This window comes from Rhopalosiphum maidis, chromosome 1 (genome assembly GCF_003676215.2).
Source record: "Rhopalosiphum maidis isolate BTI-1 chromosome 1, ASM367621v3, whole genome shotgun sequence".
NCBI lineage: Eukaryota > Metazoa > Arthropoda > Insecta > Hemiptera > Aphididae > Rhopalosiphum > Rhopalosiphum maidis.
The window spans coordinates 81,578,803-81,604,359 of NC_040877.1; the positions used below are offsets into that span (position 1 = coordinate 81,578,803).

General features: G+C 25.4%; 1 protein-coding gene across 21 annotated transcripts in view; it reads right to left on the bottom strand.

Annotated features, from left to right (window-relative positions):
* Positions 1-553: 553 nt before the first annotated feature.
* LOC113556511 (calcium/calmodulin-dependent protein kinase type II alpha chain) overlaps positions 554-25,557 on the bottom strand; it is a 48,478-nt gene continuing 23,474 nt past the window's right edge. The window contains exons 6-19 of one of the 21 annotated variants that reach the window (XM_026961487.2): positions 21,251-21,353; positions 21,107-21,190; positions 20,951-21,045; positions 20,131-20,253; positions 19,286-19,369; positions 19,174-19,216; positions 16,621-16,626; positions 14,737-14,829; positions 13,429-13,485; positions 11,467-11,628; positions 3,541-3,616; positions 2,783-2,877; positions 2,579-2,705; positions 555-1,333 (exon numbers count right to left, since the gene is read on the bottom strand). In XM_026961487.2, the coding sequence (XP_026817288.1) occupies positions 1,189-1,333; positions 2,579-2,705; positions 2,783-2,877; positions 3,541-3,616; positions 11,467-11,628; positions 13,429-13,485; positions 14,737-14,829; positions 16,621-16,626; positions 19,174-19,216; positions 19,286-19,369; positions 20,131-20,253; positions 20,951-21,045; positions 21,107-21,190; positions 21,251-21,353 (1,293 nt within the window). In that variant the 3' untranslated portion in view covers positions 555-1,188. Of the gene's footprint in view, positions 1,334-2,578; positions 2,706-2,782; positions 2,878-3,540; positions 3,617-4,078; positions 4,142-11,466; positions 11,629-13,428; positions 13,486-14,736; positions 14,830-16,620; positions 16,627-19,155; positions 19,217-19,285; positions 19,370-20,130; positions 20,254-20,950; positions 21,046-21,106; positions 21,191-21,250; positions 21,354-25,557 lie in introns of all 21 variants that reach the window. The other 20 variants (XM_026961496.2, XM_026961488.2, XM_026961486.2 and 17 more) reach the window with 20 other exon arrangements.

Here is a 25,557-nt window from a genome sequence, read left to right on the forward strand (position 1 = left end):
AGAACAAAAATGTATAAGCAGGTTCTATATATTATGTATAAACCAATTGGTTGTATTTCAAACAATGAATTTGATAATATAATAGATATGTGTTGTAGTTTGAATAATATTATTTTTTGTGTATGAAAAGTTAATACGAAAAAAAACATTTTATGAATTATACAATATAATTAATTAAAACAATTATTGTAATCATGTATTAGGAACATATACATATATAAATAAATATTTATATATATATATATATACATACAACTGTAATAATATATATTTTTGTTGATAGTGAATTAAAAAAAAATATTATAAACCTAAAATACTTCAATTACGCGCAAGTCTTTTTAAATATCAGTTAGTATATTTAAATAAAGAAAAACGTATATAGGTACATGAAAACAATAAATATTATGACAAGATATAAGAAAAAACTGATTTATGTATATTTCCATAGGCCTAAGAAAGAGGTAATAATAAATATTGTTGGTTTAGCGTTTTGTACGAAGTATTAATATTACATTATTTTTACGAATGATTGAAAAAAGTCAATTAAATGTAATAAGTAATTGGTATTTTTTAATTGACTACAAGTATTATTTATTATTGTATATATATTATATATAGATGGGTATAACTACTAAAAATGGATATAAGTTTAAAAATGTGGCATGCCCAAGCCAAAATTACTGAACAATTTTTTTCTTAAATCTTGACATGTTACATAATGTGCAAATTATTTGAATTTTTATAATAATTATAGGTGCGTCTTAATTTTTTTTTACACGTAACTTTAATTTATTGTAATATTATATTTATAGTTTTGGCTATAAATTTTGAACTATTTTCCTTTATGTCTTTAAATATAGCTCTGTTGCTCACTTATTTGTTAACAGAATTTCAATCATACTGCAGTATTTTATATATTATTTGTGTTTCGTAATATATATATATATATATATATATATACACATAGATATAATTATATATATATAAATATATATATACACACACATTTATAACCGTAGATAATAAATATAATGTAACAATATTATCAACTTTAAAATCAGTCAAAATGAAAAAAAAAACAAGATAGAAGGAAAGAAAGAAAGATAAAAAGGAACAAAAACATTGTTATTATAGTGGGCCTCTTCTTTTGTTCTGTATGACCGTCGATGTATTATCGCTGACGATCGTTTATTTATTGATGGCGGACGGCGAAAACGCGCTGTTAGTGGATGCTACCGATGCTGACCGATGCGAATGTACGTTTTGCCATTTATTGTCACGCCTGTGCCATACTCTGGTCTCTTCATACTGGTGCGATCTAGGAACTCCTTGTCTATAATAGTAAAACACGAAAACAGTTTTGCGTTATGTCTTTAATCTGTTTGCTTGTATGTGTGTCAATTTTTAATAGTAAATATTTTTTTTCAAATTTTACACAATGATACCTATATTTCAATAAATGAAAAAGGCTGAATTAAGACAGAAAATTAAATGCGTTTAATACTGTATGATGTACATTATGTATTAATTCAATATATTTTTTATTAAATTTAAACAATTTTAAGGTATTTTATTGAAATTATTTGACTAATTATACTATATTTTTTCTTGAAAAAATTGAATTCATAGTTCATAAACTTCAAGGACCACCGACACACAAAAAAGTAAAAATTAATTTTGCGCAAGGAGTGTCAAACAAGTTCTTGAATACAAAGATGTACCTATATTGCCTATATAATACGCCGTGTAACATTTATCCATGAATACTTAAGCATATGCATGAGTAGCCCAGTGTTAAAGTGAATTATTATTATAATATATTTGAAGTATTAAGTTTATCGTTAAAAGATACATAAAATTTTCCACGATTTTATCATTTATGAGGCTCATTTAATGCCTCTAGGATTACCTTATAAATTATGACAAAATAACTAATTTTAATATAAAATTATCTGAAGAATTACACGTAAATATAACTAGGTACAATACATTAGCAATATTATCGTATTTTAAAATATATTATATTAAAATAGTAATAATTAATGCATTTTATTATAAAATAAGTATAAGAAATTTAACTCTTATATTAAATCATTATAAAATTACATTAGAGAATTTTCAGTGTCGAAAATGGAAATCGAGATTTATGTTCCTCAATATCAATAGTGTTAATGTCTCACGTTTGAAATTAAATTTTGTCGTACATTCTATGGTTACATTAATTCACTTGGCTGTATAGCCAGAGAATGTAATGCGTTGATTTATTTAGATTTGTTTAGTATGAGAGATTTATCCATCAAACCCTTGTTTTCTGTCAAATAATGTACATTTAAATAATACATCACACAATTTGATTGTTAAGTATCTATTAGTATGGTATTTAGGTTATTTTTATATTTCTTCAATATTTATAAACTTAATGTATTGATTACAGTTTGTTCAATTATTATTTGTATAATTTTAATAATGCCAATAGTTTTGTATTAATGTTTAGATAAGATAGTATAATCATATTGCACTTGAGCCTCATGGGCGTTTATCTAAATAAATAAACATCTATATTAAATAGATAACTTACTTGTCAATGTATTGTACGAGTATAATGTATGCAATGCAAGCTGCATCGTCACCAAGTAAATGCACAGTAGGGTTCAATACTGTAGTATTAATTCCTCGATTCTTACCTAAAACTGTCAAAACGGATTCTATACACAACCTAGTGAACTGTGTGCTTGTGAAAAATCTTAACTTTAATACAAAAATAAAAAAAGCATAATTATACCATGGTCGAAGTAAAATTTATGAAATTCCATGCCCTCCAATAGATTTCCAAGCGCTTCCGGTTCAAATGCTGTCATGTGCGGATCACAAATTTTCCTAAAAAAATTATACAAACAATAAACATAATATATTATTGATGCACACGACTGTCATATAGTAATAAAAAGTAATAAATATACTACAGAATTAATAATGCATGATCAATAATATTATCACGTTTTTATTAATTTTATATATACAATAACATTATTTCAAAATTAATTTTTATAGTCATGTGTATAGTAGGTATATATTATATACAGCATAAAACACAGCTCTAAGTTAACACAATATTTTAATATTGTAGGTACTGAGTTAATGTTTATATCCGTGACTGGAAATATTCTTTATTATATTAATTAGTGATCCAATTTTCGACGGAAAATAATAATTCAATTTAGTCTTATCAATATTTCGAGATTAATAGAATCAAAGTTGTTTAAATCTGATAAAATCTATAAACTAAAGACTATTTTTATTAAAACAATAAGAAAAAAACACGACTAATAGAATCAATTTCATTTTCAATTTGCTTAGAATTTAGACATTTGACACCTCCTAATAATAATTTAAGTAAAAATAAAATTATATCCGTCTGGACAATTGACAAACATTATACAAATCTTACATTAAAGAATTTAGAAATATGCGTATACCTATAAAATTAATTTGACATATAATTTTTTTTATTAGTATATCTTATATAATTATCATACGTACGTATATCCTTCAAAATCAGCATTGTTGATTGATTCAATAAGTTGTTCTGTGATTTTAACAATTTCTTGTTTGCGTGCTGAAATAAGACCATCAAGGTTATAAGCTGTTACGATTACGTATACATACACTGTATTGGTTAATTTATAGTCTCGGAAATCCGACAGCGGTATTATTTTATTATTTATATTTATTTTATTACATTTTTTAAAAGATATTTTAACACCAATGTGTATAAAATATTATATTTAATATCAGTATAATGTATGTAGATTATAGGTATATTATACAGAAGCTTTAAACACAGTACGAGTGGATTAATAAAAATAAAGTAAGTGAAATAATCATAATATATACAGGTAATTTTAAATATATATATATATATGGGTACTATATAATAATCAAAATGGGTTTTCAACAAAACGTAGGTATAAAAGTATAACAATATGTACATTTTAATATTACCGTGTGGGAAAATGTGATATTGAAAATTGAATATAAAATACTATCTAGATTTGTATTTGTAGTTGTTTGAACTCACCTGAACCGCAAGAGTTAGTCGAGTGCTGCGAGAATGTCTTGTTGGGACAGACAATCCTCACGTCTTAGTGAAAATGTGTGAAAATAAAACATAAAAAGAAAAAAAAAATGCAAAAAACGAAAACCGATATAGATATGAGAAACAGAAAAAAAGAAAAAAGAAAAAATAGGAAAACACGCACTATATTATAACAATGCGTGTTTCATCCTATTTACGTATATTATATATATTGTTAAGATCTATAAATACATTAATCATACTTTTGTTCTATGTTTCTATATCGAGAATTTCGGTTATTTTACGTGTATATGCATTGTTTTATTGGGTCGTCTATTGCAGCGGGGTTCGAGTGAAAATTAGGATGATACATATGTGGTATATTTAATACACTGTTGAAAATTATTGATAATTATATTTAGGGCGGCGATTTCAATGTACTTTTTAATTATTTCTACAGTGGTATGGTGCTCGTTACGGTACAAATTTATTTCATGTTTTGTTAAATACCTACTAATTTTTATTTTGCATAATAAATATTTATTTTTTTTGGATTTTCTTTTAAACATGAAAAAATTTAAAATTCAAAAATGTTATTTCAAGATTTTAACCAAAGTTTTTTTTTTTTTATATATATTCTACTATCAATGTATTAAACAAGAAACATATTTAATACAATTAAATGAATCTAGTATTTGAAATCCCATACAACTAATATAAATTGATATGGAACAACATAGAAGCACAAAGTAACCTAATGAGTACCTAATACTTTCTTAATCACTGATCATAAATAAACAGAATTCATCGTTATAAAGTCAATATTTCCTAAATTATCATACTAAATAATTAAAGTAATAAATTACTATGTACAATGCATATTAAACTTAAAAGTTTTTGTTCACCTAATATTTTTTCCGTAATTGTAGTCTTTTAGTACATTTTATAAGTATAGGTATTATTTTAAATATTTTCTGTGTTAGTGTGTTATTTTTAAGTTTTTCTAGGATATCAAATTCTCAGCCCTAATTATAATATATACTTTACCTGCCTACCTACCACAGCGAATTGAACGACAACGATGATTAGTAAATTAATTACTAATTGATAATAATTACAAATCAAAACTACTTATTTAGAGAATGCATTGGTAGGACAGATATACATATGTCGTTAGATGTTGTATGCAAATGGATGTAGGATGCACGTTAAGCGTATACATAAGGGAAATTATATTGCATACATATGCATAGGTATAAATGTAAGTCGTAATCATTTTTTCACTCGTATTTTGCTATTATTACTTTTATTTTTCGACTGTATAAAATTCATAAACATTTTAACCTCATTGTTTATAGATTTGATAACAAGAAACAAAAAAGGGTTTCCAAGAGCTGTGAAAAAATATTACATCAACAATATACAACATAACATTATATTAAGTGTTTAAATATATACGTGAGTTGTAGATTAAAACAATAAATCACATTATCATGAGCCAAATTACAGGAACACACAATCCGTATATAAGTTATAATGAATATCAATGACTTATTAATGGGAATGATGTAGTATTATAAATGTATTACTTAGCTGTTAAAAACCATACGATAACTGTGAAAAATAGACCGAGAAAATACGTGTCGTATTATTAGATTCATAGCAAAATAATAATTACTACGCGCATAATATAGGTAAATATATTCCTTACAATATAATATAGTCGATATTATATTTTATTTTAAATTAAGGTACCTATATAGGTTTATACATGTATAAACGGTTATTTTCTTCATATACTTACAAGCATTTTCCGATACGAACGATTCCATCGAGTTACCGGGTTCCAAACGTTCTACGGCGGGTTCGTCGGAACAGTTACTGCAAAAGCACAACACCATACTACGGAGGGGGTGACGGGGGATGTGATGTAGGAGTGGGGCTACGCGACGTGGCAATACGGCTATTTAAGTATAACTATGCTATTATGATAAGTTGCATGTATATATATATATATAAAGGTGTATAGAAAATGTATATTATTATATTATATAATATACACATATAAGGTTGTCTAAAGAATACATTTGTGGAATTTCGCATAAAATGATTTAAAATTGTGATACTATGGTAAATAAATGTATGTGTATTTTAGGTAGGCAACTCACCAGGAACGTGGTCACAAACGATGTATCAATAACCGCAGCAGAAGATGGTGACTGGAGCGTATATTTAAGAAGTTATGTGATGCGTATTATAGGTACTTTACTCGAGAACGGAATTGAAAACGCTACGGCGGCGATAGTGACCGGAACGACGATATGATTGTTTGCGAAAAATGATGCATCTAGGAAAACACTTATACGAAAACGACGACGAAAATGTTAATATGATACCTCGATTTTAAGACGTTTAGACGACGATAAATATATTATAATGCGATAACGATACCGTGGAATTCATACCACGAACGACGGTAATGATTAATAAGCAAAAAAAGAACATTGATTGAGAAAATTGTAAAACGTGGGGCACACAGGATATATAATTTATATCATGTGCATAAAGTAGTGGTAAAACATTAAACAGTATAAGTATAGCATTATAATAGTTAAATAGCGAGTGTAACGTTTTGTATGTTTAAAATTAAAACAACTGTGCAAACGTATTTTGTTTCGTTATTTTACACGTGTTTTAACGTCAAAATGTCGCTATTGCTGCCCAACTTATAAAAAAATGACACGTCTTCCCTATATACGATATACCTACTTATACAATATAATATATCATATTTTATTAATTATGTACTCTAGTGCATGGAAAGGTCGCTCTCAGAACTTTTGCATGAAATACATTTGTATACGACATAAATGTATTATCAGTGTAAAGGTTTGTATGTTAGAAATAATGTCAACCCACCCACCATCAAACCTACACACTGACATTCCATTCCATATGATTGGTCGTTTGTGTTCACCCATGTCTATCCATTATATTATTATACTTTTGTAAATATACATTATATTTATCGCCATATTATCATATTTTGTAGTTTTTTTTTTAAGTATGACCAAAGAAAACGATATATATATAGATATATAGACCGAGCTACCAGAAAACAACAATAAGCCTAACGACATAAAAACGAGTATATAACAGTCGTAACCTTTACATATAGGTCAAAGTTCAAATTTATATACCTATATGATTAGTAGACTTGTATGAAACTTTCGTAGACTCGTTGCAAATTCATAGACATGTACATTGTACAATGTATGATTGGTATAAATTAATATACAGATACAAATAAGTATAATTTATTATAATTTATTTCAGTATGATAAGTCCCCATAAAATACTCATGGTTTTGGCCCGGATTGTATTTCTACTCTTCTACTGTATCGCTGTCATGCCACTCTCAATTTATCAGTTAACTTATTTTTTAACAAGTAATTTGTTGAAAGTGTCTTCCCGTTTACCTACAAAACTAATTGTGTCTATCTTTAAGTCTCGGAAATTTGACTGAAGTTGCCAACAACAGAACCATTGTTTGCCTACTTTTCCTTGGTAAGTTGTTACTATTGTACATAAAAGAATCGAGTAAACCTTTTTTCAACTATATTAATTGATCAACATGGGTTCTGTCCTTGTTACTCGACTGCGACCAGTCTTGTTGATTTTGTCTCTTTTATTCATGTGGTGTTTGAATTAGGTAATCAAGCTGATGTAATATACACAAAATTTTCCAAAGCGTTCAACTCTATAGATCATAGGTCTCCTTTTTTATGTTTTGGACAGATGCAGTGTTTGTGAACCACTCTTATCATGAAATAGATTCTATCTTAGCGAGCGTCGACAATTTGTAAGCTTTTCTTCGGTAAGTTATCCATTCTATTGCGACCGTCATATGGACTATGGAGTTCTCTAAAGTAACCACTTAGTTCCCCTATTATTTGATATTTTTATTAACGTCATGCACTCAGCCGTTTCTTCTCGTCGTATTCTCCTTTTTACCAACAACGTTTTTAATACAATGTCCTCATTCAATGATTACTTCACTTTCCAAAATATCCTTGATAAATTCACTAGCTAGTGTAATACCTTTAATTTATCTCTTAACGTATTAGGTGAGATATATCCTTCGACTTTCGACTGTAAACTTGATGGACTATCTGTTAAGTACGTTAACTAAGTTCAGGACTTCATGCCGTAGTCCGATCGGTTCTTGAATATGGGGCCGTTATCTGGTCATCATATAATGTCACTGAAATTCACTAGATTAAAGTGTGCAAAATTGTTTTCTCTTCAATATCCCTTGACTATATCATGATTACAAGTCTATTATATAAGCTTTTAAACTCAATTTCCTTTTAGCTAGGCGTGATAAATTCGGTTTAAATTAAAGTCTCGACTTCAGGGTTCTTTTTACCCCCTTATCGATAAATCTAACTTTTTAAGGATGTTCCACTTTCAAAAATGATGCGCAATAAAAACTAATTTTAATATTATATAGAGGCTCACTTTTTATTTTTCCCATCCTTACAATAAATTTTAATATATTTTATTTTTAATATCCCTCAATTTGACTGAGTTTAGTCTTAATAAGTTACTCAATTGTTATTCTCTTATATTATACTGTATTTAAATTATTATGCTATATTGTAAGAAGCTGATTAACGTTGATTATAATAAAATAAAATAAAATAAATATATTTTCTAGAATAATACATAATATAAATTTTTTTCACGGAGTTCTTAACTACTAATGAAAATATTGATAAATAGCACAACGTACAATTTGTAATATTGTATAATATTCCTACTACCTACTACTTTTTATTTTATTTTTTTCCATTCAAAAAACAAGGGACGGGTAGAAACTATTAACCACAATAATTGCCATTTACTAACTGCATATATATACATATATTGTAGTATAGGAGAAAATATTATTTAGAAATATTAAGTGTTTTTGAGTTCAGAATATAACGCTTAACACTTATCCTACACCATTTTCAATATGTGTGACGTACCTACTAATGTTCTGAATAATAATATAAATAGGTTTCTATATTGTATCATGTAAAATTTGTAAGTATTTTGTAAAAAAATTACTTTATTGTCAATATACGTAAAACAAATAAATTCTCCAAAACACACAAACCCAGTGGTTAAAGATAAAAAAAAAAGGCGGAAAGTAGGCATCTGTTCAGCTCTACAGTAAGTTTCGTGCGTACCCCATCATTGAGGAGTAAGTTACTGTACAATATGTGTTAAATTTAAATTTAATGATAAATCATTGAATACAAAAAACAATTCTGGGCGAAGACGGTTTGTCAATATAATATATTACTAGTACAGTGATTCCCAACCAATGGTCTGCGCGCAGCGTGGAACTGGACCGTAGACCATATAATATTAAAATAACAAATAATATTTGAAATAATATTATTACATATTTTTATACTATAGGTAATAATATATACCTAATAATATTATATTTATTATATACATACGTATTATAGGTGTGATTGCTATTAGTCATTAATGGGATTTAAAGATTTTTTTTTAGAAAATAGGTAGTCCGTGCAACTAAAAAGGTTAAAAACCGCTGTAAATACTAGTATATTTCATATTTTTTATGATATATTTATATTGCTATTAGTGAATTCTAAAAAATCTATGAGAAGCTGTGTATAAAATTTACAGTTTTTTATTCACAAAAAATTGAAAACTCCAAATATCTATAAATAACTCAAAAATGTCAAAATATTTTGAAAATTATAGTATGTAAAGAAAATTCTAATTTTTTAATTTTATTTATTTAGTTTAAATATTTTGTGAAAGTTTAAAATATATACAATTATTTATTTACTAATTTTGCGTAAAAGTTTCATTTTTTTTTTCATTTTTTCTTTAAAATTATTTTGAAAAGTACTAAGAATTTTTTATTTTTACATACAACATATAGCACCATGCAAAGAATATAAGATGTGATTTGAAAGTATGGTGAGGCATAAGTAATGATTTGTAATTAAGTCGATTGCAATATTGGAATTTTTAGATATTTGATTTTTTTGCTACTATCTACAATTGATACCTTTTAACCAAATTCGCTTAAGGAGGGTTTTGTATATTAGACATTATATTGATTTTTGATTGTTTTTTTATAAGTGAGAGAGACGCAGAGCGCTCTTTGTTTGTACTTTAGTATGAGTCATTTTTGTTTAATATGTTAAGCCCATAAAATCCTTTGTCTAGTGTCATGCCCAAGTATTTGCCATTAGTATATGGAACGGTTTTACTGTTTAAATAAATTGTTAGTGTTATACGTTTGTTGAGAGTGAAAGTTCTATTAAAAGATTTTTTATTTTTTATTTGTATTCTCTATTTGGAATACTAGTTAGCTAGGAGATTTAAATGATTTTGTCACTGTTGGCTGTTAGGGAGTGGATTTTTGTCTGAAGTGTTTATGACTTTATTGCCAGTGAAGTCATCTACTGAAATATGAGGAGTGGTTTGTTGATTGGTTGTGTATATATTAAATAATATAGTGGAAGAAATGGCTCCTTGAGGAACACCGGCTAGGGTTGGGGCCAAATTTGAAAATTTGGTGCCAACTTTTGTGTGCAAAAAAACGATTTTTATGATATAATTTAATATATAAAAAATTAATAAAATATTTGACCACACCTGGAGAACAAGTTTTAAGGACAAGATAAAGTGGTAAGGCTAAAGTAAGTGAGTATTAAATATTGTTTTCGCAAAAGTATCGCTGTATTGATGGAGTTTGAAAACTTCTTTGTTGAAAATAGTTTGAAAATAATTCAACTTTCTCTTTATCTGATTTGCACTATGTGCCATCAGTATTTTTTTTTAGAGAAAATGGAGTGGGAACTGTTAAAGCTTAAATAAATAGAAACTGTAATGAAATGAAATCGAATATCGATGTATTTTTTTTATAAAATTAGTCACATCGATATCAGTAAAATTGGTTCGATATTGTTGTGTATCATTAGAAGATAGTAGGTATATAATTTTTAAAAAATCGTTGACAAACCCGAAAATGGTTTTTATGCACACACGTTGTGTGTACTATAGGAAATCACGTTATTCGATTAATGTTAATGCAACGAAACATTACGGTCGCATATTACTTCTGAACTACGAAAATGTAAACATGACCTCGACGGGCCATACTTATTATGTGTTATTGTTACATTAAAAAATAAAGTTTATCATTACGATAGTAATGTATAAATATGTATTTGTATATTATATCAAATGCATTTAAGTGGCACACAGTTTGTTATTTATTAATGTGTTATAAAATGCAACCGGAAAAGAAATCACGCGTATATTTAAACGAAACATCGAATTTTTTTTCTAACCTTGAGTTAAGAAATTTTGGGGGTTGGCAGCGACGATTATCGACAATTTATTATTTGTCTTGGACCCGAAAGACGTGGACGAGGAACTCTTGAAGCAACCCAGCACGCTACCGACGGAAGAGGACGACAACGCCGGTGACGGTGGTGGCGTGCTGACGTTCCCTAAACAATTACATACTATAATATATAATGTTATGTGAGTTGGATGGGATTTAAACGCTGTGGCAGAAGCGATTACTGGTTCTGGAAGTACGAACACAAAAGAGACATTAATATACAAAGCATAAAGTAAATATTTAATAAAATCCTTTTTTTAAGGTGAATAGGCCTTAGGTGATTCAAATTTGTGGTTATGAAAAAATCTTAAGTTCCGCAAATTCATACTATCCTAGTGTTCTAGACGTATATTTCACTTGGCAAGTATCGCTCATGTATCTACTTAAAATTCCGTAATGATTATGGCATTTGTAACATTGAAATGATAGGTAAGTAATAAACGTTAAGAAATTTCAATTAAAATGAAGTATTCGAAAGAATGCAATAAACTATATCACAGTAAATCTTCTCTAACTCATTTTAGAAAATCTCCGCAACCATATCACTTCCGCTCACTTAAAAAGACTTGTAGATTAAGTATAGATAAAAAAATAATTTCCAGTTCTATGTTATTAGATGTTCTCCTTTTTCTGAATCTAATTGTAAGTGTTAAATGTATATATACATAAAAATTGTGAATATTTTTCAAATACAATTTATAAAAATGTAAAATATCAATATTATGACGAATAAGACGTAAACAAATTATATATTTTTGTTATATATTAATATTGATGAACGATAAAACAATGCATACACAATAAAATAAACAGTTAAAAATTATTTAATGGTCTTATTATAACGGTATTAGCAAACAATAGTATATAATACATATTACGTTATGTTTGTATTAAAGCTAGGTTTATGTTATGACATATATACATATTATATTATGACATCTGTTTATAATATATATATTTATACAGTTTATCCCAAAAGTCCATCGACACCATAAGGCGAAAATCAATTTTCATAATGCAAATTTCCAAGTCTTAAATTGTCTATAGAAAAATTTTAATTTTATAAAAATTTCGAAATTAGTTTTCTCGGAGTTAAATTTAGAAACTTTCAAAATAAATAATTTATAATTGTTTTTTATTTTTTATTCTTTTAAATTTGCCTACAAATTAGCAAAATATAAAAACCTGTAGTATTTATCTAAACAAAACCTCAATTGTAATTCTTACTATTTAATAAAAACACTAAAAATATTAATTTTTTTGTGAATATATTTGAAGTTAATTTAAAATTTATTTAATTTTAGAATAATTGTGTATTGTAAATTGTAATTATAATATTAAAATAATAATATTTTCTAAATTTGAATAAACCTGTAGTTTAATACAAAATCGTCCAAAATATAATTTGCTTAATTTTTATTCAGTTTTAATATTTTTTTTAAATAGTTAACAAGATTGTTAATTTCAAAATTTCAAACAGTTAATTCTAAGTAAAATAAAATATTGAATTTTGGTTAAAAAATGGAAATTGTCATTAAATTAGAATTTTTCTATTAATATAATTACTCTTGGAGAAACTGTATTTAAAAAAATTGATTAGTCGCCGAAATCTTTAGCTGTTACTGGATTTATGGAATATACTATATCCATATAAATCGACGTGAAAGCGGAAAATATCAACTAGCTATATATTAGTATGTTAACTCTAAATTAAATAATAATACTTCGATAAACAATATAAGTATAGTTGATTACTATACAATATAATTTATCATACTCTCAGCATGAAAAAACTCGACTATTCTTAACTTGTAAATAAGAACAAAACTTTCACGTTTCCGCGTTCATATTGTTTTTGTGAATATAATATTATATAAAGGTTGGTTTTATCATTGTTGATATTTACCTTCCGCATCTTTGGCAATTACTGTAGAGCTCCGGTCCACAGTCCCTTTTTTGTCCTCTAAGAGAAAAACACACTTTTCACATTGGAGTCGTGACAAATTGGTAATACGGTCGTATACGATTTTTTTTTTGTTATTTGTTTGTACGTTTGTTTGTTTGTGTTTTTTATGTTAGGATAGTGAAATGTGTTTACAGAACAGGGTTTCAAACACGTCACGGGGGTAGTATTCCCTACGCATGCATAATATACACAAAACGAGAATAACAAAAAAATAAATAAATAAATAAATAAATAATAGTAAAGAAAAACCAACAAAAAACCTCCTACACCGGGTTTCTAAATGTCATATTATATTATATTATTATATGTATATTATTTTATGTGATGATATTAAATGGTGTTTTTATTATAAGAGAATATTATTATAGCCATATATCGAACGTTGGTGGTCCACTGTTATACGCCATAAATATGCATTCAAGATTATTTGCGATTGTGTAATGATAATAATAATAATAATAATAATAATAATAATAATATAATATGTGTGTCCACGTGACGACTTTGCTAATATTTTAAAGGGTGTTCCTAAGAGTGTAAGCGTCACTCTGCTCTTATTTACACAAGCAAGCAGTTTAAGATTATGATAATATATATATATACTATATATATATTATATATTTATTTACAGAGATGATATTGTATTTCAGGTTGACTAATAATTATTATTTTTTAATTACAAAGTATTATAACGGTATTCGCGTTTCTTATGTGTAAAAAAATATTATTTTTTTTCCAGATATTTTATGCACGAATTATAATAATTAATAATATATATACATACTTACATAATATTATTATAAATGTGTATCATATAGTTACTCATAATCTTTTATGTGAATATGTATATTGTATAATACATTATATTACTTGGTAGTGCAAAGTTTTGAAAAAAATAAGAAATTAGCTATTAATTATTGTACTGTTTAAATACAGAGCATTAAAATATTAATTATTATTTAAGATGATGTAAGTATATTATTGATATGTGATCGTTTAAATAGGCTTATTTAGACTTTTATTAATATTTTCAACATCACGAGTACCTATGTTTGTTTATTAAATGTGAACACATGCAATTTATTTAATATTAAAATATTATAAATTTAAAACACGAGTAATTTAAATATATAGATGTGTAATACAATATTATGGTAATGGTACAGTTTTAAAATTACCATAATGTTTAAATGTTTAAAATCTAATAAAGATTTTATCATAGTTTATATTTTATTTATTTTCACTTACCTCTAACATCATCATCTTCCAATGTTGTATTGCTCTCAGTTGATTCTTTTACTTGAGAACCATCTCCTTTTTTGTTAGTTACAATACTGCGACCTGACAAACAATATAAATGATAAATATCGTGGTACATTTAATGTAATTTATTTATAAAATATTAATTAAAAAGCCAATCAGATAGTAATTAAAACATCTAATAGAATAAAAACGAATTTCTAGTACAATATAATACAATAATATATATTTATATTATAAAGTGTATAATCAAGTTGAAAACCATTTTGTATCAGAATTTGAATTATATTTTTAGTAAAATTAAATTATACGATTGTAATAAAATATAAAAATTACAAGTAAATGGTTTAGAGATAACTTAAGCAATTTAAATAGATTATAGTATAATAATAATATGTAATTTATAATATACTAGATGGTTTACCAAATATGCTAACCCAATTTTTCTTAAATTGTATTCAAATTTGAATTTTTAAATATACTCAAAAACCATATTTGAAAGTTCTTGAACTTTTTTCGACCACTTAAGGAGTGTCCTGAGGTGAATAAACTTCTGTTTTACAAATGAAAACTCTTTTTTTTTTTTACAGTAAATTGTTAATATAAAATGTTGATAAGATACATCAACATTTTTAGAAAAATAACCCACTAAATAATTTACAGTAGAAAAAGAGAATTCTCATTTGAGAATGTCTACAAAAAACTTCTTAAGTAGTGCTAGAATTATTTGAAGATAGCCTTAAGTATATTTAAATCTTTTAAAAATCAAATTTTAAATAACTGAATTATTAAAGTAAAAAATGAAATGAAAATGCTCGGCAAATCCCTTTTTAGTTTTTACACTATTTATTAGATTTTGATGTATCATACTATTTTTCAATTAAATTGTTATTTATTATTCTGGTTTTCAACTCAATATTTGTAATAAAGGTACGCTAATTAATTCAATTTTAAAGAATTCAAAATTTTTAAAATACAATTTATTCTAATAGATGTTTAAAAAGTTATTATTATTTATATGAAAAAACAAACATATAAATAAGTAAATTCAAAATTTCAAACAATTGTTCACGAGCATAATTATAAATTTTACAGAACTTGCTAAAATCATTATAAACGAAGAGTGCAAAAATAATTTTATTTAATATAAAAATAAATTACAATAAATTAATAATAATGTATTAATTTAAATTTTTCAAATTATAAAATGAATTATAAAAAAAAAATTTTTTTTTTTTGTTATAAATTAAGAACTAAATTTGTAAAATTATGTTAATTACTATAGTTGGCTTTAAATTTCATAAAAGTATTGAAATCATTGATTTAAATTATTATAAACTTATTATTATAAATTTAATTTAATTTTATCTATAGTTAAGTTATAATCATCATAACTCTAATCAAAGTCATCAAAGTTAGTAATATTCCAGCAAAATAATACTATTGAAATTCAATAGAAAAAATAACTCAACGTGCATACTTTTATTCACGAATAAACATTCCGTAATTATATACCATTATTATACTGAAATTGAATTAGTATAAAGTACAGTTCGTGCTTTTATAAAAAAATAAGCTTCATATTTATATCATTGTATTAAACATGCGTTATGGATAAGCATAACAAAAATAGTTAGTGGAAGAGCTAAAAACGTTTCCCACTTTCAACAACAACCCTGCAAAGTGTATTAGAATTAAATTTAAGAAATATAAAAAATATACAACGTCTATAGTATATCTAGAGTAATAAATAAAATTAAAGCAAATGCCCAAAAATGACTTTTAATGCCAAAACAATGACGTCCACAAAAATGTTAATGTAAATTGGAACAAAAATATAAATATTTGTTATAGATATAGATACAGTCTTACCACTTCCTGTTCCGGAAAATTTTATGGTAGATTTTGAAGAAGGTATAGAAGTGTAGTGCATTTAGAGAATATTCGCGAAGAGTACAGGGAAGAGTGAACAAAAACAAATAAAATCACAAAAAACAAAACAAATGATGAAAGGTAAAAATAATTTATATGTGTTGTGATTAGACTGATGAAGATAAAAATTATTTGTTCAACATCAATTATTTAATGCTCAACAGATTAATTTTTTTTATATTCATCAAATCATAGGTAATAACATTGTAGGCACGTTTATTATTTGTATCGATATCAATAGTAAGCGCCTCGTATAGAACCTCAGCCTTTTAAATTTAAAGTTATTGAAATAATCAAATAAATAATTTTATCAGATACACATATATTGTAATAACTAAAAATAAATAGTGTGGTCACATTTCACTCTCTCGTCTTACTACGATCGTTTCAAAAACCGATTTCTATTGATTTAACATGAAAACATGTATAATATCATGTTATCGTGTTATTATAACAACTGTATTTGGATACTGTTAATTGTTTGAAAATTATTTTAATATTTGTTATTTATTTACATTAAAAATTGCGGATAAAAAAAAAATAGTTCAAAGTGCATGATATTGTGTTTTTTACTTTTAGCTTTTCTACCCTAATTATTGTACCATTGTCACTTGTTAGTGTTTTTGTATTTGAGATGTTGCCTATATATTGTGTATGAATACAGTTTATATAATTCTCATAAATATTTTAACATAATGTTAGGAAACTATCGCATGACAAACATCATTTCTATTTCAAGTTACGTGTAAGTTCTATCAGAAACAAGGAGTTGTGCATTTGCAATGAATTAATACATCATATTATTACATATTATATCAGATTAAAAACTAACAATTCCTAGCAAATAAATATACTAAATCTAATATAATTCATCGATATCTTATTCAAATTGTTAACAAAATTTTAAGTGTAGGAACATATTATACTCGTATACCAATAATAGAACTGCGTGAAATTCGTGTGAAGAAATAAATAATTGTAGTTAGAATAATTGTTATTTTATAACAATATCAAAATATGTACATCTACATAGTACTATATGTGTTTATAAATACTCTGGATGTATCTAGATGCAATATGTTATATTAAATACAAATTAGTATTAATTGGAAATTTAAAATACAGTTAAATTAATAAAATTAATTATAAGGAACTTTTTTTTTTTCAAACTAACCAAATAAGTATAGACATCTTGTGCAGATACAAAAATATGTTTATTTATGTCATGACAAAAGACATTAAATACTACTAAATAATACCATATTCATACTCGTGTTATATTGTACTATTATACAGGGGTAGATTGGAAAAGGTCCCTTGGGATTCAACCTCTCTGTTTGCCTGTATGAAAACATTAAACATTTGTAAAACATTTTTACTATAACAAGTATATAATAAATCGATAAAATGTATAAATAAAAATTCATTCCTACTTTGTCTTAAATAATTACTTGAATAAGTTTTCGTCAATATTATAGATAATACTTTATTAGTTTGTTACATACAGGTGTAGTTAGTAGTTATTTTATCTATTTGTATACAATTATAAGTAAGTGAATAATAAAAATTATATTGTCCTGCGTTGATATCTGATGAGGCGATAACACAATAAAAAAATTAAATCATTTCAATTTAGAATTTACTTTATAGTGATAGGAATTATAATTATTTCAGTTAAAGTATACGGTAGATATTATGATTATAATATGAATTCTAGATTATGTTTAAATAAATATTTTATTAATTTTATTTTTAAACATTTGATCTATATTCATTAGCGTTGTATAAGTACAAAACTTATTTAATGATTTTTATACAAGGAGTGTTGTATGTATATTTTTAATAATAAAACCTACGACATGCAGCTACAATGAGATGTTAGGTAAGTGATACAAATGTGTAGCTTTAATGTTTCAGACCAATTCATACAAATACATGATGGTTTGTTTTTATGATATCCACACAATATGTTCAATGTAGCACTACCTATATGAATACATAGCGTTCAATACTAAGGTAATGGATGAAATAAAGGTATGTAGAATATAATATAATTATAGTATTGGTGCATTCGTGTACCAATAGTGTTGTAGTAAATAGATTATATAGGTATACGAACCTGTTAAATCTTTAGGATAGAAAAGATAAATAAATAAATAGTGTATATAGGTAGGTAGATAGGATTTTTAACTGTAAAAATCTTGTTTTGGCTACTTTCACATTAACATCAAACAAAATCCTAAAAAAACTTAATTTCTCTGCCATTCATAGGGGTATAAGGACCAATAAATTAGCTTATTTACAGTGCTGTACCCATTCGTATAAACACCTAAATTGTGTTTCAAACCAACTTGTTATGTACACATATATATTCAGTGTATCTAATTAAAAACAATTCTAAGAATTACAAAAAAAATCACTTCGTCACCTATATTCATTCACACGTAATTGGTCTGAGGTTCCTGAGGCACTTACCGTGTACATCATACTTACTGGAGAAGTTCCTTGTAGCCAACATCGTTGTCAAAATGGCACCCTACAAACACGTAACAATATAGTTTGATTCGGTTCGCACTCAAAATGATCGGAAAAAATTAAAATTTACTTTTAATTTTCGTCTGGCGTTGAACTTCTTCAAGCAGTCGACCGTTTCCTGTCTGTGCACAGCCGAAGCAACTTTCTCACGATACTAAAACACAACGGGCCATCAGAATTACATTATGAATACTCGAGATGTTACGTTTGCATGCAAAATGTTCATAAAAATCCAAAATAGAACGTATTTATATTTTATAAGTTTATTGTACACGTGAGACACAGGGATAACAGTGGGGTGTTTTCAATAAATTTATTGTCCACGCAATATACGAGTATTATAAATGACGACCGCGTGGTACCATTAGAAAATGTGCCTTTCTTATATGTTGATTATTGGAACTTCGATACGATTATTAACATGGCATAAAACAATAACACGAATAACTTTAGGAATAACAGGTCTATCGGAGATATGAATATTCAAGCAAATGACCATAGTTTGGTTGAATTTATAACTATAGTTTTTTAAAGGAAACATAGTATTAGATGCATAATGTACGGGTATAGTACATGACGTATGTATACTACATTATAATTGTTAGTTACAAAATACATTTTTATTCGAAAATATTAAACGAAACGTGGAATGTATAAAGTGTTTAAAATTTTGAATCATTGTTTGTTAATAAAAAATATATAACAGGAGTTTTATATTTTACACCACCGGAAATATAAAATAATCGATGGTCAATTGAATTAGTGAAGTTTCAGTTTGGGATAAAATTACTCACGATTCGGTTTCCTTCTGTACCTCAATAGGTTTATTCTTGGTTTGATTACCTCCTTTGGGTACATGATCATTTATTTATAAAAATCTATGAAAATAAAAACCTAAAAAATGAATAAACTTACGCAAATCCATGGGTGTTTGAGTGCATCAGATGCTGTGACCCGTTTAGCAGGGTTCACAGTTAACATTTGATTAATTAAATTTTTTGCGTCTGGTGTAACTGTATCCCACTCAGGCGATGGATACTAAGAAATCATACAAAAACAAATTAAATTTTCAAACAAGGAAACCTCAGTTATTTAATTGAAATGATCAAAATTATTTTTACTTTTTTAAAATTTAAAAATAGTATAGGTACCTTCATCGAACTAAATTAATATTATATTACATTTTTATGACCATTCAAGTTAATATTTTAATCAGTCCTCAATAAAAAAATTCTTTCATTAAAAAGATGAAATATTAATTAAAGTTGTTTTTAATATTGTTATTTTGAGAAACTAATTATTTACTATACTTGTAGATTTTTCTTGAAAAACAATACTGTTACGTAATCAGATTATAGGTATACATTTTTCCACAGTATGCTAATTTTTATATTTTCAATTACTTGAGAGTATTATTTAAATTTATAAGTTGTATGATAGTTAGAGACTGTAACTTACAGTAAAATATAACCTTCAGTCATAGTTTATAATAATTAATAAACGTTTTACATTTATTGATTTCGATGAAATGTATTAAGTACTATTACGATTTATCAATATGTCTAGTTCACTAAGCACTAAGCAATGTAAAATATTTAATTAATATAAGTGTTTTTTCACGATAAAAAATATATTGGGTACTAAACTTTTCAAATTATATGAGTATTTTAAAATATATAGTTAAAGTTTTAATTTTTAAAAAATGATTTTAAGTAGTGTTAAGGTTATAACTTACATCATAAGCGCCAGCTTTGATTTGGGCGTATAATCTATGTTGATCTTCGTCCCAGAATGGTGGGTATCCAACCAACAATATGTAAAGTATTACACCTAATCAAATAGTAAATATTAAAAAGTATTTTTATACGCCAAAATAGCTACATTAACTAACCACATGCCCATATGTCGACCGGTTTTCCATATGGTTCTTTCTTTAGTACTTCAGGGGACAAATAGCCTGGAGTTCCGGCAAAACCTGAAATCGACGCTTACAATAAAATGCTATAATCGAATAAAAAAAATTAATTTCACTTACCAAACCACGCTTGTTGTTCGCCCTGAACCTCGATGGCCAATCCGAAATCGGCCAACTTGACCGCAGCGCCTTTGACTTTGCTAGCCAATAACAAATTTTCCGGCTAGAAAATATAAAATTATAGTTTTAATATAATAAATGACTATTGTCACACAAGTGGGATTGGGATAAGATTATAAACATCTTGTTGTAGTATCTTATGTAGGTTAAATATTTATAGTGTTTAACGACATGTTGGTGGTTTTTGTTTATTATCAACTAGGACTTAGGAGGTGTGCCAGCAGCAATGATGGCCAAGTGATAAAATGTGTAATAAACAAAAATTAGAATTTAGATGCATTCGTAGCACGTACACCATTATTAAGTGTATAATTTTAAATATTATTTTTTATTGTTAAAACATCGAAAAATAAGTACCTAGTTATGTAAATGTATATGAGTATAATATGTTTGTTTAACTGTTGAATGTTAATTTTAGATTCTGATTAATATATTGATTTTACAGTGCTGTTTTAATTTTTTTTTGTATCTTATGACACTTGAAATGATAATTACATTTTTTTAATAATCGAGAAAACTAAAAAAAAAAAAAAAACAAATACAATTAAATGGGACTATTAATGAAACATTAATTTTGTTTTTATAATGCAAAATTATTTTTATAATTTTTATATTATTCTTATAACAAAAAATTACCGTAGTTAATTTAAAATTTTTTAAAAATATTTATAATATAATTTTAAAAATATAGTATAAATATAAAATACTTCAGTAGTTCAACTCTTTTTGAGTTTTGTATAGACATTTAAAATTGTTTTAATTTTAATTTTTTTTTATACATAATGATTTTTAGATTCTAAGTGGAGCGATAAATCTATTGGTCTTACAATAATGTATATTGTTTATGTGTGTATTTTTTTGTGTACTTGTATATACGTATACACGATAAGTAATTGAAATACTTAAATTTTCACTTAATTTTTATGTCAGCATTTTCTACATATAGTATAAGATTCAAAATATTTTAAATTATCAAATTATTTGAAAAATTTTCATTTTTTTTTATAAATGTATAAATATCATAAACTTATAATCACGATCTTTTTTTATAAGCGTTTAAATTAAGAATGTTTATTTAAATTGAATATTCACATATAAAATAATTTTTTACCTACAAAAAATTTTTGTAATTTTGTTGTAATTTAAAAAATATTGTTTGTAGGGTCTTTTTAAATAATTCTAGAACTATTTCTATAAGTATCTCAGTCTATGTATAAATTCGAAATTTAAATCATCTCTTTTTAGATTATAAAAATTTTATTTTTTGAATACAATATAATTTAATTTTAATCAAAAATGTACTATGTAAAAGAAATCTAAATCTACAATAATTTGAATTTCTTGGTTTCTGTATACGTACATTACTTCTACATTTAATTTATAAATGTTTAAACATTTACTTATTTTTACATACGCACTAATCTATCTTTAATTAAGTTTCAATTTTTGCTATTTTATTTTATATTTTAAAATATATTACATAAAAATATAGAGTATGGAATCCATACGATGGATACTTATAAAAAGAAAAAACCAATTATATTTGTTGCCAATAAAGACATTGGAAATATATTGAGTTTATGAGTTTATGCATTACTCTACACACAGGTTAAGATCAATGTAATAAAATGGTATACATTTCAAGTTGAATACTCGTTTTTAATATTTTTTGAATACAATAGAAACTTGTATCACGCTACTAAACACTTAGTATTGTAAAATAGTGCTGCGTGCTTAAATGTATTAAGAAAATCCATTATATTTACTGTTATATTTGTTATTATAAATAATAGGTTTATATCTAGTAAGTTTAATGTTGCAATGATAAAATAACATCATTAAAAATCTGCTGAGTTATTTTCTTTGAAATATAGATTTGAAAATAAAAAAAAAAATGATTTCCTTATGTTTGATGGACAGGAAATAAAATAGAAAAATATATATTTTAGGAATTAGAGAATAAAATGAGAAAGGTCTACGGGAACGATGATGTATAAAAAGTAATTTCAAATCATTCTAACAGAAACGATTTCGTGCTATTCCAAGATACAAATGTAAAACAAGAATAAAACCCCGTGTATGATCAAATTAATGAAGTTTTTTAAAACATGTCTCTTCAATAATCACAAATATAAAACATATCTCACTAAGAGAAAGTTTTTCATGTATTTCAAAATCGTAAACATACTTTATTTAAATTTAAACACATAAAGTAATACATTTTACAACAACAAAATTACCAATATTACAATAAATATACTTATATCATATTTGGGATACATTTTTAGGGAATAAAGACAGTTACAGTAATAAAATTAACATATTATGCTTTAACTGATTTTTTAAATGTATTTAAATAATTTATATTTAAAAATATATTAAAATTATTATAATTTAATAATTTAATATATTTTTTAATACCGTTACTAAACTAACAAGATTTAAATATAAACGATTCCATATGAAATTGAATTCAAATGTTAATTTCCTAATTTAAACAATACACTCTAACTCTATTCCTGATAAATATCTACGCAAACTCAAAAATAGCCATCGTAATTATTAAAAAAAAAAAAATACCATTTTTAAACATATGATACATAATTCCAAATAGGGTATTTATGAGCAAAATCTTAGATGCTAATATTTAGATAATGTATCTGAGATACAATTGCATCTTGTATCAAAATGCATAATTTTAATCAATATTGTATCGTGAATTTAAATACTTTTTTGATTTGTATCTAGTATATTTATGTGATAAAGTTACTAGATTCAGTCAAAAATTATTTTTTATTTATATAGCAGCTTATAGTTGAAGAGTGCAATTATTTAGGCCTATAGGCTATGGGTATGTTCCTCGGTCACAATGCTCATGTTACTGTTGAAAATATTATTATTACTATAACTTATTATACACATCTGTGTATTAAGGACAAATCATTTTTATTTATTTTTAATAATAATAATAATAATAATAGAAAGATAGACAAGTTAATAGCACTCTGCTGTGCATTAGGTGACGAGTGGATGATTCTTACGAATGTGTTAAATTTGAATACAATGATAGGTATCATTATTGTATACAAAAAACGGTTCTGAACGGAGATGATTAGTCAGTCTACGATATATCAAATTGCATATATTTAAATTGTAATATATATATATATTTTTTTTTTGATATAAGTTATTTTTTTTTTAAGTAGGATTTTGGACGGGTTTTGGATACTTCCATACGGCTATGTTACAAAATTCGAATATTTCTAAGTCTATAACTAGCATAAAAATTAGTAAAAGAGTTTTAATAATTACATAATTATGTAAAAAAATTCCAATTTCAACTACTGGTGAAAGTTTCAAGTTTCTACGACTTATACTTTTTCGAATAACAACAAATATCTTAAATTGTTTTAAGATATGTCGTTATTTTATGCGTTTTATAAAAATTTTAATTTTAAGCTTAGGTATAAATCACAACAATTTCATGAATTTTGAACTTCAAAATTCCTTGAAAATTTCCTTGATATTGACATATTTTGTAATCATTTGAACGCTTATAAACAAAAATTGTGAAAATTTTTGATTTTTTTTTTTTTACTACAATAAGTAAAACCTTGTATTAAATTTTAAAGATTTTTTGGAATGCCAAATTATTTTTATTGACATTTAAAAAAAAAAACTTCAATTGTATATAAATAGCTTAAAAAAATCATATTTTTAAAATGTAATTGTAAATAGATAATGCTAGTATAAAAAAATTTGTTGAAAACTTTAAGTATTTACAATAATTCTTTTTTGAGTTTTTCCATATCTTTTTTTTTCTATATAAAGAAATATAATTTATTTATTTAAACTTTGTCATTGTATATTAACTTACATAAATGAATTTGACCTAAAAAAAATTTTGGAGAGAAATTTACCGAACCCTTTTAACTATTCAAACAATCAATAGATCATTAAAAATCATCCCATAAACAAAATGTACCAGCAACCACACGGTCATCTATTAAAATGCCCTAAAACTGACTTTCAAAGCTCTACTCGGCATCAATGCTAATAAAATTTGACAACATTTTAAAACTTCATTATTAATACATAAATATATACATTTTACCCCGAATACCCACACATAGTCATTTTAACTTTTCATTTCCCACTCGTCTTTAATATTTAATTCCTTTAGAAAATGTCTTGCCCACCTTTCTTATTAATCTAAATACTGTGATTGAGTACCTAATATGTAGCAA